The sequence below is a fragment of the Ochotona curzoniae genome, unplaced genomic scaffold (assembly GCF_017591425.1).
Source record: "Ochotona curzoniae isolate NIBS_2020 unplaced genomic scaffold, NIBS_Ocur_1.0 contig_3622, whole genome shotgun sequence".
Classification (NCBI taxonomy): Eukaryota; Metazoa; Chordata; class Mammalia; order Lagomorpha; family Ochotonidae; genus Ochotona; species Ochotona curzoniae.
Window position 1 is genome coordinate 26008800 of NW_024465926.1, and position 14779 is coordinate 26023578.

A 14779-nucleotide genomic window follows, 5' to 3' on the forward strand; every position below is an offset into this window, starting at 1 on the left:
ACAGCAGGGACCCAGGGCGCAGGCTGGCGTGGCTCACAGGGCAGGGCTGCTGACAGCTGGCGCCACCCAAACAGCAGCAGCAGCAGCAGGGGCTGAGACACACTCCAGCCCCACCCCTGGGCAGCTCCACCTTGCCAAGCAACAGGGCACCCCCTTGGCGTGGGGTCACTTGGGGTCACAAGTGCCCAGCTCAGAGAAGCCGCTGGTACACTGTCCAACCCCAGGGGACGCCACTCACCATGGGCGCTGCCGCTCAAGACATCTCCCTAGATGGAGAATGTGTTTTCCTCTAATTTGTACAAATGCATGTAGTGCCGGTGGGGTCCTAGCTGGGACCTCCTGATCACTTCAAAGCAGCCTGCACACGAGGTACCTGCAAGCTGGGGCCCTGCTGGCCAAGTGTTCCTGGGTGGCACTTGTCTGGCGTGACCCGCCCCCACCCCCCAACGCATGTGCAGAGGATCGGCATTCTGCCACCCACTGGATCCTACAGGTGGGACCTAAGGAAAGCCTTCCACGGAGAAAACACACCAGAAACCCTGGCTGGCCCGAGGAAGGAAGGAGTCCAGTTCAGGCTAAAATCCAAACCCTGGGTGACAGCAGCCAGGGCCAACTCACTTGAACATGAGGCAGAAAAGTCTGATGGATAGTAAACTTACAGGAAAGAGACAACCCGGAATGAGGCTAGGGTTAAATCAACCCCCACTAAAGACCAAAAATGACTCTCGCTTTAAGTGCCTCACGGATGCCTCAGCCAACCCCGCTACCTGCAAGTCCTTCTCTGCTGATAGGACATGAGATTAAACGCAAGCCGGAGCTCCACGACACGGCCACACGGTCCCTCTCAACTGACCCGGCCACCTTCTCTGTGGCAAGTGTTTCAGTCTCAAACGCTTCTGAGGCCCCGACCCTTGGCCAGCAGCTGTTACAGGGAGTGCAGATGAGTTTTAATATTAGCCTCTGCCAAATATAATTAGGCGGGGGAACCTGCTGCCTGCCAGCAAGGAGGAAGGTATTGGGTGCACATTCCAACCAAATGGTTTCTCGCATCATCTGCCTCGGGCCCTCGCGGGGAGCCAGCATCCTAGAGACGCACGGTTCTGTTTGTCAACGCCCTCACCCATGACAGACGGTCCCAGGGACATGCAGGTACTTGCCAAGTCCCCATAATAACCTCACACAGGACCTGTAGGAAACAAAGCCATGCGGGTCCTCTCCTGCCAGGGGCTCCCTCCTTCCCAAGGTCAGGTCCAAGGGCCTCAGCCCCATCTCGGGAATTGCTTTCCCCTGGGTCGACTCCACCCAGGGGTCTTTGTCTCTTGCTCTGACTCTGCTCATCCTGCAGGCAGCCCCTCTTCCTCCGGGAAGCTCACCCTGATACCAATGGGAGCTGGCATGCCACCTGTATCAATATCACCCTCCTTAAACTGTCTGGGCCCTCAACTGCCATGCCAGAAGACACTGTGGGAGTCCATTCCACATACAGGATAGCTATATCACAAGCATCAAAATGGGACAAGGGCGAGCAGGCAGCAGAACCACGGTTTGAACCCAGGGGGTGCACACTTACAATGGCCACTCTGCCCTGTCACACCTGTCCTAACAGCTGATATGCCAGCATCCTGTGCAGGAGTTGGTTCAAGTCCTGCCTGCTCCACTTCTGACCTACTTTCCTGCCGACGTGCTTGGGAAAGCAGCAGCAGATGGTCCAAGTCCCTGGGGCCCTGCACCCACACGGGAGACTGAGAAGCCCCAGTGAATGGGACCATCTGAGAGCAAGCCAGTCTCTCTGTCTCTTCCGTGTCTCTGTAGCTCTTTCAACTAAATAAATAATAAATAAGTAATTTTTTAAAAGGAAGGAAGTACCTAGTATCCCCCAAAATGCACCCTTCTCCCTGTGCTCTCCCAAAGCCTCATCCTGTGATAGCTCACGGATGCCCCAACATCTCCAGGGCACACCCCCAGCCCTCTCACGTGCTTCATCCGGGTTCCACGGTCTCTGCGACTAGGCCTGGGCCAGAATCTAGGGAGACGTGGCTGTGGGGCTGAGAAACGGACCTTTTCAGCTTGTGTTTTTATCCCGTTTTTACAGTTCAGCATTTTAGCCACAGCTGGGTAAGATGGTTGCCTCTCTCTGTTCAGACTCTGCAGGCTACCCCAGAGGTACTTGGGGTTGGGGGAATGAGCTAGGGGGCGTTGGGGCTGGTGAGCTCTGCGTTTAACAGCCAAGAGTCTCTATACCTACCGCTCATGGTCATAAAAGAATGGGCTTTTTTTTTTCTTCCAAGAAGGGCCCCTCAAAATGGCGTAAGCTTCAGATCCCACAAAACCTAGATTTGTGCGAGGCAGTAAAGCAAGAACTCTGCTTGTGCAGGAAACAGAGCAACTCAGGAGGGACCCTCTACCTTGCAGAGCCTTGAGCTGGGAGAGGCGACCTCGGGGCGGGGTTGGGGGAGGTGCCAGCAGGAGGGCAGAACATGATGATGGGGTGGGCAGCAGTGGGTGGAGGTGGGGAGAGTGACTAGCTGGCGTGCATGTGAGCTGATGACATGGTTAGAGTGCCTGGATGCAGCCACACCTCTGACGGCACACGCTCCACCCTGGCATGTCTCAATTTCACACACCCAAAACTTAAACATGCTTGGGTTGAGTTTGTCGAAAAAACCCACAGAAGCCTGACTTGCCAAATCCGTGGCTTTGGGTTCTTGCTTTTCAGGAAAACTGGTGGCTTCCACCGCCCCCATAACAGCCAGTGGGTGACCCAAGCAAGGCGGGGGTGGGGGTGGGGGTGGGGAGGGCTTCCAGCTTCTGCCCCTCCCCCCCGCCCCGGACAGCCCTGTGCACCTAGCTCTGCTTTCCTGGGTGGCTCAGGACCGGCTGTGTCAGGGCCTTGCTATAGGATCAGCTGTGGCTGGGGAGGAAAAAAATGAGCTTTCCCAAAGAAGAGCACCCTGGTCCCTTTTCTTCTCATCACACCGTAAGGTTGCTGGGCCACTTTGCTTTGAGCCTGAGACAAAACATCTGTTTCTGGAGGGATTGGGGCAGACTGGGAAAGGGGAGGGTGGGCGGGAAACCTCAGGGCGCTTCCGCTCCCTGCCCCCACCCCACTGAACGTGGGTGATGCAACTTGGCTCTTAGGGTCTAGCCCCGAGCTTCTTGAAGCTAGTAAAAGCTCCTTGGGATCGGACATAGAGTTTCCACTGCTCCGGCTGGCTCTTATGAAGAGCAGATGGGAGAAAAACCGCAGAGGTAACAAACTCCACTTGTTCCCTGTGTCCTGGTGGAAACTCGGAAACTCGGCTCATGGTGGTGTAGCAGGCTGGCTGCTGAGTCTCCTGACGGGACAAGCTCTATCAGGGATCCCTGCTGCTACCCAGTACATGTTCCAGTTTGGAATCTCCAGGGGAGCAACCCAGACAGCGTGGTGGATCACCTGGACAGCGTGGTGGATCACCTGGACAGAGTGGTGGATCACCTGGACAGCGTGGTGGATCACCTGGACAGCCTGGTGGATCACCCTGGAGTCATGTTCCACTGTCTGTGCTGGCGGCGTTCCTGGAGGAAGTGCCCATGCCCTAGCTCTGCCAACCCCAATCTCCAGGATCAACTTGTCAGGCAGCCTGCTGCCCACACAGCATCTCCATGTGGATGCGCAACGGGCATCACAACCCAGCACATCCAGAACCCGAGGGTGGAAGGTCACCTGTCACACTCACTACTTGGGAGGCAACATGGCAGCTCCTGCTTTGAATCTCAGGTGCTCATGGACCCCACCTGCTCCCTGCACTCCTCTCCAGTCCCACACTTGTCTACACTGCTCCAGTCTTGTGGCCTCTGTCCTCCCTCGACAGGGACCATCCTCTATAGAAGCTGGCATTATCTGGTGAAGTAGGTGGCACAACTGGGTGTTCCTCTACCGGGCCATCCTCACCTTCACTGCTGGTCCCACTCTCGCCCCTGCCATCTCCTGCCACCCGGACACTGGGTTCCTTTAGCCTAGGGCTTCGTCCTCCCTGGCTTGTATGCCCAGTGTTGGGCTTATTTATGTGTTGTATTGACCACCTATCTCCATCTGGGGAATGCCCTGGCAAGTACCACGCTCATGGCTGTGAAGCCTGGACCCAGAAGGGCCTCCCAGCAGCAGCAGGCACTTGAAGAGCAGGAGTGGGAGGTCTAGATAAGTGTCTCACTGTGCTGTGTGACACTGGATGGGCCCATATCCCTCTCTGAGCTTCAATTTTCCAGCTACAGATGAAGGGATCAAAGGCTTCTCAGAGAGCCGTGCCAGTGGCTGTGACACGTGTCACCTGGGAAGCTGGCAGGGACATGCAGGAGCCATCACCTGACTCCAGGGACTGCCTGGTGCTGCCATTCGTCTCACGAGCGTTTACTGAGCACTTACTGCATGCCTGACTTGCTGCACGTACAAGGAGGCACAGAAAGCTTCTAATAGGATGAAAGCCTCTTCAAGGTGTCAGTGTCTTTGATGTGGCCCAGGTAAACATTTACAAGCAGGGGCCACCCCTTTCAGGAAACCTGGGCCCATGACAGAAGCAGGACAGCTGGCATGGACTGGGCACTGGGGCTGTTGTCAGGGGTTCTGTAGATGACCTTGCTATATAGATGACCACCAAGCTCTGGAGGAGAAGAGCCCAATGAGGAGACTGAAGCACAGAAATACAGTGGTGCTAAAGTCAAGCAGGGCAGCAGTCTGATTCCAGAACAAGGGTAGGGAGACACCCCTAGCAGAATGACGAACAAGGCAAAGTTCAGGGCCAGTGCACAGCTGAGGGGTTTGCACGCCGTCCCGGACTGCTGAACCTGCAGTAGGTCTCAGCTCCAACACAAATGACAGAACCAGCTCCCATGGACACCTGCCCCTTGAGCCGAGGAGGGCCTGGCCCCCCAAGAGGCACTGGAAGTGAGAGCAGCAGGTCAGACAGGAATCTGCAGAGCCAGCTTCCATAGACAAAGCCACAAAGTCCGCAGATCAGAAATGAGCATGCTGGTGTGGAAGGACGGTGGGGCCATGCTGGGGGCTGAGACAGAGAGAGGAGGGCCAGGGCAGGGGGCCTAGCGGGAAAGAAGATCAAGGGGACGTAAGGAGGTCTTTCTCTCCTGCAGCAGGGACAATGCTGGGACTGTAGCCAGTGACGGACGTGGGGGATGCCCCCGGGATCCAGTGATTGTTGGGAGGTCCCAGAGGGTGACATGGGGATGCCCAACAAGCTTGGCACCAGGTTCCACTCCAGGGACAAGCCACAGGCTGCTTGCTGCCCCCTGACCTCCTGCCCTGTTGGACCCTGGGGTCACCTCCTCATCCTGAGCCTGGGCTGGGTCAGCAGAGGGATGGTCCATTTCCCCTTCTCCCCATCGCTGCCACACCCAAGTGGCTCTGGGGCTCAGGACTTTTGATGTTTACTTTGTTCTCTCCTTGGTTCAAAAGGAGCTCTCAGCAGCGGCCCCGCATGGAGCCCAGCCTTAATCTCCCATAGCTCCCGCTCCCAGCTGGCCAGTTAAGGCGGTTAAGACGCTGGATTAGGGCCGGCTTTACATAACAGCGCAGGAGCTTCAGCCAGCCTCTCCTGGGATGGCTAAAAGACTTCTTTTTATCTTCACGCTTCACATGGCCTTTTTTCTCTCTCCTAAAGAGCTCTCCAGCCCGCCAAGAGGCAACGAACTTGGCCAACAAGAAGACAAAGGAGAGATTCAGGACTCAGCTTGTCTTTCCTTGGCCAGCAGCACAGAGGGACAGACACCCACAGGCAAAGGTCCAGGGCAGGTGGATGGTCCCCAGGCCACATTCAGCCCACCAGCCTCAGCTTATGTCCCCATCCTGGGAGGTGTTCAGAGACCCACAACTACTACAGACAGAGGACAGGTCCAGGTACCCACCTGGCCCAAGTCTGAGCATCCCCACTCTCTCGACCTGACTTACAATTTGTTCTCACTTTCACATCCTGTTTTCTTTCTCCTTTTTCTAAAAGATTTCATTTACTTGAAAGTCAAAGTGAGAGATGGAGAGACAGAGAGATAGAGGGATTCACTCCCCACCAAATGAACACCAAAGCTGGGCTGGGGTCAGGCTGGAACAAGAGTCATAAATTCCTCCTGGGTCTGCCTCATGGGTGGCATGTATACTTGGGCCATCTAGTGCTGCCTTCCCAGGTTGTATGCAGGAAGCTGGATTGGAAGCAGAGCAGCCAGGATTTGGCCCAGTGCATATGGGATGCTGGAAGACTCAAACAATGATCTAACTCAGTGTGCCACAACATGAGCCCCAAACTCCACTGGTTCCTAGTCTTGCAAGAAACATATGACTATGTGCTCGCTTTGGCAGCACATACACTAAAATTGGAATGATACAGAGAAGATTAGCACAGCCCTTGCACAAGGGTAACATGCACATTTGTGAAGCGTTCCATATTTTTTTTTTTCCAAAAAAGAAATATATGATCACATTTTTCTTACAGGAGTGAAACAAGCAAGTACAGCAGATAGCACAGCCTTTTCTAACGACCCTCTCCAAAGCAGTCCCTTCTCCGTCCAGAGGGAGCGCAGGCCATCCAAGCCTGTGTCCACACAAGGCATTCACAGCAAGACTGTGGATGAGCCAGTGTCTTCTGCTTGTAGGGACACCGTCACACCATGTCCACCCTTCAGGAGCCTGTGGTCACATGTACACGTGACACTTCTATGCATGTTTTGGTCTGTCGGAAAGGAATCTTGATGCTTGGCCAACAACTGAACCCAGCCCATTCTCTAATTGGGAAATTGAGGCAGGTTAGTGGTATCCAATCCTCAGTAGACACCTCCAGTGACTGGTCAGATGCCTGATAAGCAGCTGGGGGGCTGTGGGCTCAGTCCACTGTCACTGTTGCACACTCTGCTTGACAGGAGCAGGGCCCTTCCTACAAGTCACCTGTGCCTCCTTTATCCTTTGCCACCAAGACTTGAAAGTGCCACCTCTGGCAAGGTGTACCCTCTGTACATAAGGTATACACTCCCACATCCCAAGTGCCTACCGAGTTTGACTCTGTGTCACCATCCTTCATGTAACCAGGAGGCAAGGGGGACCCAGAGAGAGACCTGCCCAGGATCATACAGCAAGTCATGGCCAGAGCTGGGAAGAAGCAGGGACTTTGGCTCATTTCCTGCTTGTTTGCAGACAAAAACATCTCAGTGGAAACCAATCACATGATTTTAGGTTGAGCGTCAAGGCACAGAAATGTCTCTGGTTTTCTGGCTTTAAGCAGAGGCCCAATAAACAATGGGCACTGCTAATGAGTGCATGCTGATGGATGGGTGGAATATGGAGGGGGAGGCAGGACTAGAGTGATAAGGCTGGCTGGCAGATGGGTCAGGACCAGAAGAATAGGCAAGTGAACAAATTGACAGTGGTGGAAGGATGGGTGGTGATAGGTATAGCAACAGTTGGATGGATGGATAGATGGATGGATGGATGGATGGATGGATGGATGGGCAGATGGGAGGTGGGAGGGGTGGGTCACAGGTGAGTGGGAGGATGGGTGGATGATGGACAGAGGTGGGTGAGTGACAGGTGGATGGGTGGATGAACAGTGAATGGATGATGGATGCAGCAGAGGCAAGGATGAGTGGATAGAGAATGGACCTGGTAGTAAAGTTACCATACAAACGGACAAAGAAGTAGCGACAAGGATTGGAGGCTGAAGCAGATGTCATGGGTGTGTAGGTCACTTCGCTCCCCAGGCCTGCATATTGCAGACTCCTGGGTACCAAGCCATAGGATCTCTCCCTGGAACCAAGGATGACAGCTACACCTTGGGCAGCTGAGCCCCTATGCACAGGCACCAACGACACACCTGCACACCGCTTTCTGTCCAGGCTGTTCCACCCGCTTGAGTCAAGTTTGACAGCTAGCTGGGTCCCCAGGCTGCTGCCACCTCCAAAACAACTGGAGTCCCTTTCCAAACAGTGCTGTTCCCAGCACCCCAGGTTACCCTGGAGGTGACCTGAAGGGACAGTGGAGTCTGCAGGCCTGGCGTGGAGCTGTGATCTGACACACAGCACAGCTCCCAGGCCGGCTGCAGCCATGGTCTTCAGCTCTGGCCCCAGCACCTCCTGATATCCTCCTGGCCCTGTCTGCTCTCTGCTCAAAGCCCACAGGACATCCCGAGGGCTGGATCCTGTCCAGACTCCCTCGTTTCAACTCTGTTTCTCCCACCATCAGGGACCTTTGCACCCCAGCCTGCCACCCAGCTGCTGCGATGGCTCTCCTAGGATTCTACATCTAGGAACCTTGTCACCAACTTGGAGGGAAAACCGAAAACGCTCTCCTGTCCAGCACACATGTATGCTCTGGCTTCGGGACGCCATTCGCTCCTCGCACCCAGCACAGGGAGCCACAAAGGGGAAAAGCAGTGTGTCTCTCTCTACTCTTCGAATTTTGCTACAAAATGGCACAGCACAATAGCCTAGCGGCAAAGTTTCACCTTGCATACACTGGAATCCCATATGGGCACCGGTTCTAATCCTGACGGCCCTGTTTCCCATCCAGCTCCTGCCTGTGGGCCAGGAGAGTAGTCAAGGACGGCCCAAAGCCTTAGGACCTTGCAGCCACATGGGAGACCTGGAAGAAGCTCCTGGCTTCTGATCGGTTCAGCGCCAGCTGTTTTAACAACTAAGGGAGTAAATCAGTAGATGGAAGATCTTCCTCTCTGTCTCCCCTCCTCTCTGCATATCTGACTTTCCAATAAAAATAAACAATAATAAAAAAATAGCTCCTTCCCTTGAAGGGAGGAAGAGGTGTGCCCAAGATGCTAGAGGCGAGGGGCTGAGTGTGTGCACCCCAGGTGAGTGACATATACGGTGACACAGGGAATTAGGACAGCTACAGTATGCAGGGTTTAGTCTCTGCCTGCTGCTGTGTGGGGATGCTTCCCATGGTCCCAGGGGCTGCTTTCACTGACACCTGTCCCAGGTCACAAAGTGCACAATCCCTGGCTCTTCACCCCAGCCCAGCTCCCCAAGAGCTGCAGCGTCCCTGGAGTAGACAGGGTACACGGTGGACCAACAGACATCCCAACCCCCCTCACTGTCACAGGTAAGAGCCAGGGAGTCCCACGTACCTTCCAGCCGGAAGTCCTCCTCTTCCTCCTCGCTGAGGGTCTCTCTGAAAACCTCACCCACGAGCTCCTGGAGGAAGACAAAGTAGGGAGTTGAAAAGGGTTGGGCTGCAGATGACAGGGGTGGGGAAGACCCCAGTTCTGAGTTGAATTGGGTCAGTGGGGAGGACCTTGTGCTACTTGAGAATTCAACCCCTAGAGGTGCTTTGGGGCTGGGGCATGCTTCTGCTTCAGGAAGTGCATCCCACCCTGGAAGTATAAACACCAGACAAGAAAACCAACTCTTGTCCAGCCCAACAGACAGGAACAGACAGGCGAGCTGCAAGCCTGCCCCACGAGCCTCCAGCAGGGGTCCCAAGGGCTGGCTTGTGGCTATGCTCCACCCTAAGAGCCTTTCCCCTCAATGTGAATGTGCAACACAACAAGTAGGACCCACTCCCCAGCCCCTGCTCATGTCAGCCCCCCATTCTACAGACCAGCTCATCAACACACACTCAACACACCCTTTCAGAAGGCAGCCAGCTCCTTGCACGCACCATGCCTGTTCTGCCCCCGTGAGGACAAGGTGCCTGGCGTCTTGCCCCACCAGGCCCACCTGTGACTCAGGAGATGTCAGGTTAGCGAGGGGAGTTTGGTTGAAATGCAGGCTGGGAAATTCCTGGGATGTGAAGAGAGGCCCCGTCCAATCCCACAGGGGCATGAGGCTAGCCACCAGGAAGATCAGCTTAGGGTTTATCGGACAGTCCTGTGGCCTTATCAGCCTTCTGCCAGGAGCAGTTCTTTGATCAGAGAAGGTGGTTTTCAACAAAGTTAAGCCAGGTCATTGGCCGCAGGACTTATCAGAGCTTTTATGATGCTTATAAACACCATGAATCTCCCAGCACTGACGTACCAGGGTACTTCAAAAAGCTTACTGGGAAATGGAATGAAAAGATAAGTTTATACTGGTGCCAAACCAACTGAAATCCATGCAAAATGTTTCCATCATCCACATTTTCTGCGGCCTTTTTGAAGTACTTTGGTGTACTATGTTCTGCCAATCTACTTAAGCCACAGTTTTGTGGGTTTTCTTTCTTTCTTTCTTTTCTTTTTTTTTTTTTGCCTTTTGAACACATCAGGTGTTCCAAGGAACCCGCTTTGGGAAACACTCCCCTTCTCGGGGGACAAGCAAGGCTTGGGGAGCTGCCTCCGCTTCATTCCAGCTGTACCGATAAGGATGTTCTCTCTCACAGCGTTCCTCAAGCCACACAGAGACACAACACAAAAGCCCCTGAGCAGCGGTTGTCAAACTTCTCTTAGTGGAAAGAAAAAAAAAAAAAACCTCTCTCCTTTGGGGAAAAAAAAAAAAACCCTCAAAACCCACAGCTCTGTGGCTTAACAGCAAAGTTAGCCCTGGTCTAGATGAACTGAAGGAGGCCCCGCCCAGTTGGTCACACAGCTGGGGGCAAGCTGCTGGGGCTTGGGGTTTGACTTAGTGGCAAGAGGGTCTACGAGGGTCGGGCCAGCCTTCTGCCTTCTCTTCCTTCCGCCTCCCTCTGGGACACAGCATCCTCTCTGAGAAAGACTGTTCAAAGGTAGCTGTTCGCCCTCATTGGCAACCCCTTTCCTTCTCAACCAGGCCACTTTATTCCAGGAGTCGGCCGCGCTGTATCTCCTCCTCTGCCAATTACTGTAATCACCCAACATTTCCCAGGCTTGTAAACTGGCTGCTTGTGTTAAACAGAGCCCGAGTTGACAGGGGAGCTGGGAGCCGCTGACAGGAAAGGCACACGCACAGGTGGCATCGTCAGATGGCAGGGACGTCCTGGCAGCCAATTAAAGCTCATCTTTCAAGCGCTTGCAAAAGACGTAGGCCGCCTGCCCCTGTGAGGCTGGGAGGCGGCGGCTCCTGGCAACAGCAGGCGACAATCTTCAAGGGATAACACACACCTCTCCACGCAGAGTGCTTCTGCAGAGGGGGGCCCTGCCCTCAGCCACCATCGGGCTGTGTCAAGCCGCCTGCATCCGTGAGACTTCGCACCCTTTCAGTGCTGCGCAGGGAAGAACTAAGTACACGCAGCACTGTGGACAGGGGCATCCCGTGTGAGATCCCTCCGCCCACAGCTTACAACGCACCATGGCCCACGGGGAGGACCAAGCTATCTGACACACTCACAAAAGCGGACTTCCAGCAAGTTCTGCGTTGGCTTCTTACTGCTACACATCAGCCTGCCCTGTGAACACGACCCGTTTGCCCCTGGTATCACCATGGTGAAATTACCTCATCCACCGAGCCACACAGCCCAGGGGTTGTAACGAGCAGTGTCTGAGGTCCCTAAGCTTTCTGTCCCTAGAACAAATGGCAACGAGGACAGGGAGATATGGAGCAAGACACAGAACCATGCCCTGGCTCCACTAGCTTCTGGTCCTTTTGGACCTCAGTCTACTTATCTGTAAAATGGGTGCGGGGATAATTCCCAACAATAACAGAGCAGCAGACATGCATGCATTTGCTGTCTGCCACAGTGCAAGGCGCCTTTTATATTCAACAAACCCTTTACATGGTCACAACAGCCGTCCTCCAAGAAGGAAGCCTCCTAAAATGAACTGCGAATTGTCAAGTGACCAGGATCACTGTCACCACTGTTTGTACGCAAGGACCTTAAAGACCAGGGAAACAGTGCTAAGGCAGTTAGGCAGTAGTGCAGGCACACGGCAGGGTGGCCATGCAGTGGGGTCCTCGTGGTGAGGGCTCCTCATCACTCCATGTTTAAGTGAGGAGGTGGCTCTGAGAGGCGTTGTCGGGAGAGGGACAAGCCCTCGGCTACCCTGGCTCAAGCCCGTGGATTACACGGGGCCTGGATTAAGATCCCATTCATCCCCACTGTGACAGAGAGGGAAACTGAAGCCAACTGGTAGGGATGGGGTCTGAGGCAGGATTTGGGGGAGCGACTGGGATTTGCGAAGATCATCAGGGTGGAGCACCTGTGATAGAAGCCTAGTGGCTTTATAAGGAAAGAGGCCAGAGGAGATACACGCACACACTTGATGTCTCTCCTCACATGATATCCTGCTTCACCAACAAGAGGGTCAAGGTCAGATGCAGACCCCAGACCCTGGACCAGCGCTCAGAGCCAAGGTGCCAAGTCCATGGCAAAGTAAGCAGGACGCATTGGAATCACAGTTCCTGGGACCAGGCAAGGGTCACATATAAAGCAGTGCAACAGGTCAAGCATTCAGGTCTGTCCAGCAGACCTCAAGGGTCCCCACGGCTCGTGGCCTGTGAACCTGGCCACTGCACAAGGCCCTACATGCCAGGTGTAGGAGCCAGGCCTTCATCAGCTCCTGCAAGAAGGCAGATACCTGTAACTGGAGTTGGCTCTGACGCCCACGGGCCTTGCCCTACAGGATCCCTGGCTCAGAGGGCAGGGGGTTGCAGTCAAGCAAATGTCAGCTCAAATCCCAGCTCAGCTAGAGGCTCCCTAGGTCAAAAGGGTGCCCTCATCATACCCACTTCACAGGAGAGAAAACTGAGGCTCAGAGAGGGACTTACATGAGGCCACACTGCTAGTAAAGGCCAGGGCCAGAGGCCACACCCCTCATTCACTGCTTCTGGTTTCCACTGGGCCCTCACCCTGGCTCTTCCTCTGTCCTGGCCAACTCCGTCTCAGAGCAGCATGTCACAGTCTGATCACAGCCTTGCTCCCCTGCCCCTGTCCCCCAACCTGGTGCCAGGCTGCCCCCCGCTTGGTAGGATCTCTGAGACCACACAGCCCAGTTGTGCTTTCTTCCACTGCCCCAGCACTGCCCCCTCTGCCAGTCCTGGGCCCCAGGAAGTGAGGCCAGCTCCCTAGGGCACTGGATGTGCAGCCAGGGCCAGCCCAGAGCCCAGAATTGCAGGCACAATGCCTTATAAGGCCTCCGGGGACGGGAAAACCACATCAAAGAGGGGCCTTGGGGAGCGGGCTGGAGTTGGGCTGGGGCTTTTTCCTCTTTGTCTTTGTGACTTCAGCCTCCTGAACTTAATATCCCCACCGCCCTCCGCCTGCCCCCACCCCCAGCCGTTCTTTGTCAATCTTTCTGTTCCCTGAGAGCTAACAGATGTTGGTGCCGCAGCCTCAAAGCAAACTCCGGGTGCCCACAGAATACAGCCCGACTCACAGATGCCAGCAATGTGCATGGCTGGGGCACACTGGGGGAAGACAAGCTGGGGCCAGGGGTAGGACCCAGCCACCCCCAGAACCCTGCAATCCATCCATGCAGCCCGCCCTGGAGCCACCCCAGGAAATTCCTGGCAAGTTCTTTCTTCCTAGCAGGCTGTATGGATGTGGGATGGCCACGCCTCCCAAGGCCTCAAGAAAAGGGAGCTGGGCTGCTTATGCCTTGCCTGGGAGGTAGGCCAGGTACCCTGTTGCCCAGCACCCACACAGGCCCCACTCAGCCACAGCAGTTGCATGGCAGCAGGCACGTGACTCGATGCAATGGGGATTTCATTGTCAAAGAGGAGTGTGCAAGCTAGGGTTGACCAAATACCTGGGCTCACATCAGACACAGATGCACAGTCACAGACACAGAATGTCAGCTTCCCTCCCACTTCATCTACTCGCAACACGCATGCCAGAACATTCTCACATATCACCCTAGCAAACACCGTGACACCCAGCCATCCAGTGCCTCAGTCTCCCCAAGACCTCACCTTCCCTCCAATGGCAAGCTCAACATAGGTGGACCAGGAGATGCATCCAATTTCACAGAGATGTCAACCGACAGTCGGAGACACCTGCACACCATGGAAGGCCACAGGGCCAGCGCACATTGCAGGATACACAGGCAAGCACGTGGATGAGGGTGACTCCAAACAGCAGAGGCAGCATGGAGAAGGAGGGGCAGTGGAGCTGGCTCACGCGCAGTGGGCTATGCCTCGGTATCCAGGCCCTGCTTTTCTTTCCTGTAACATGGCCCCTGTTGTGTTGAAGGGGGCAACTCCAGTTCAAGGTGAGGTCTGTGGTGCCCACAGGCACTGCCCTGGTGTTCCAGTCACACCCCTCTTCAGCAGAGCAGACTCCCCTGGGGCTAGCCCCAGGAAACAAAAAAGGGACAGGGTCAGCCACTCAGGGGCCTCATGGTGAGTGTCTCTAACCTGTACCTCTCCTGCAGGCCTCTCTGGTCCTGCCTCTACTACTTTCTCACCCACCTGCCTCCAGAGCCCAGTGCACCTGTGGGCACAGCAGACCAAGCCCCAGCCTGAGTATATCAATATCCAGTCCAGCCATCACCCCAGGGACCAGGGACAGGTGGAAGAAGGGGCTGGGATATCCCCCTCCCCAGGGATGGGAGGAAGACTGGGCCACTCTCCCAGGAAACAGCCTCAAAACCCAGGCCTCACCGAGCAGCTTCCCAAGTAGCTGCTCTAGCTATCAGTGGCCACTCTCCTGAGGAACCCTGAGCTCCCTGCCATGGCCACAGCCACCCACTGGTTACTTTGGGCCCTAAGTGCTTTACTAAACAAGTGTTGACTGCCCCAGGACCAGGCCTGATCCTCCTCATGGCTACAGAAGCCACTAGCTCTGACACTCATAGCCCCACAAAGCCATCTGCAGTTTCCGGCCCCAAAGCCAAACCTGGTGGCCATGGAAGGAAGCCCCAACCCCCACTCCCAAATACCAGTTTGGCTAAGTGGAGGAGAAGAGGCT

General features: G+C 55.1%; 1 protein-coding gene and 1 non-coding gene across 2 annotated transcripts in view; one reads left to right on the top strand and one right to left on the bottom strand.

The window, feature by feature from the left end:
- The window catches only part of NKD1 (NKD inhibitor of WNT signaling pathway 1), a 74653-nt gene that overhangs the window by 14568 nt on the left and 45306 nt on the right, over nucleotides 1-14779 (bottom strand). The window contains exon 4 of the mRNA XM_040982729.1: nucleotides 9111-9177. Coding sequence (XP_040838663.1) covers nucleotides 9111-9177 — 67 coding nt within the window. The remainder of the gene's footprint in view (nucleotides 1-9110; nucleotides 9178-14779) is intronic.
- Nucleotides 6325-6431, top strand: LOC121158123. Its single transcript, XR_005884146.1, has one exon. It is a non-coding gene; the product is annotated as a U6 spliceosomal RNA (small nuclear RNA).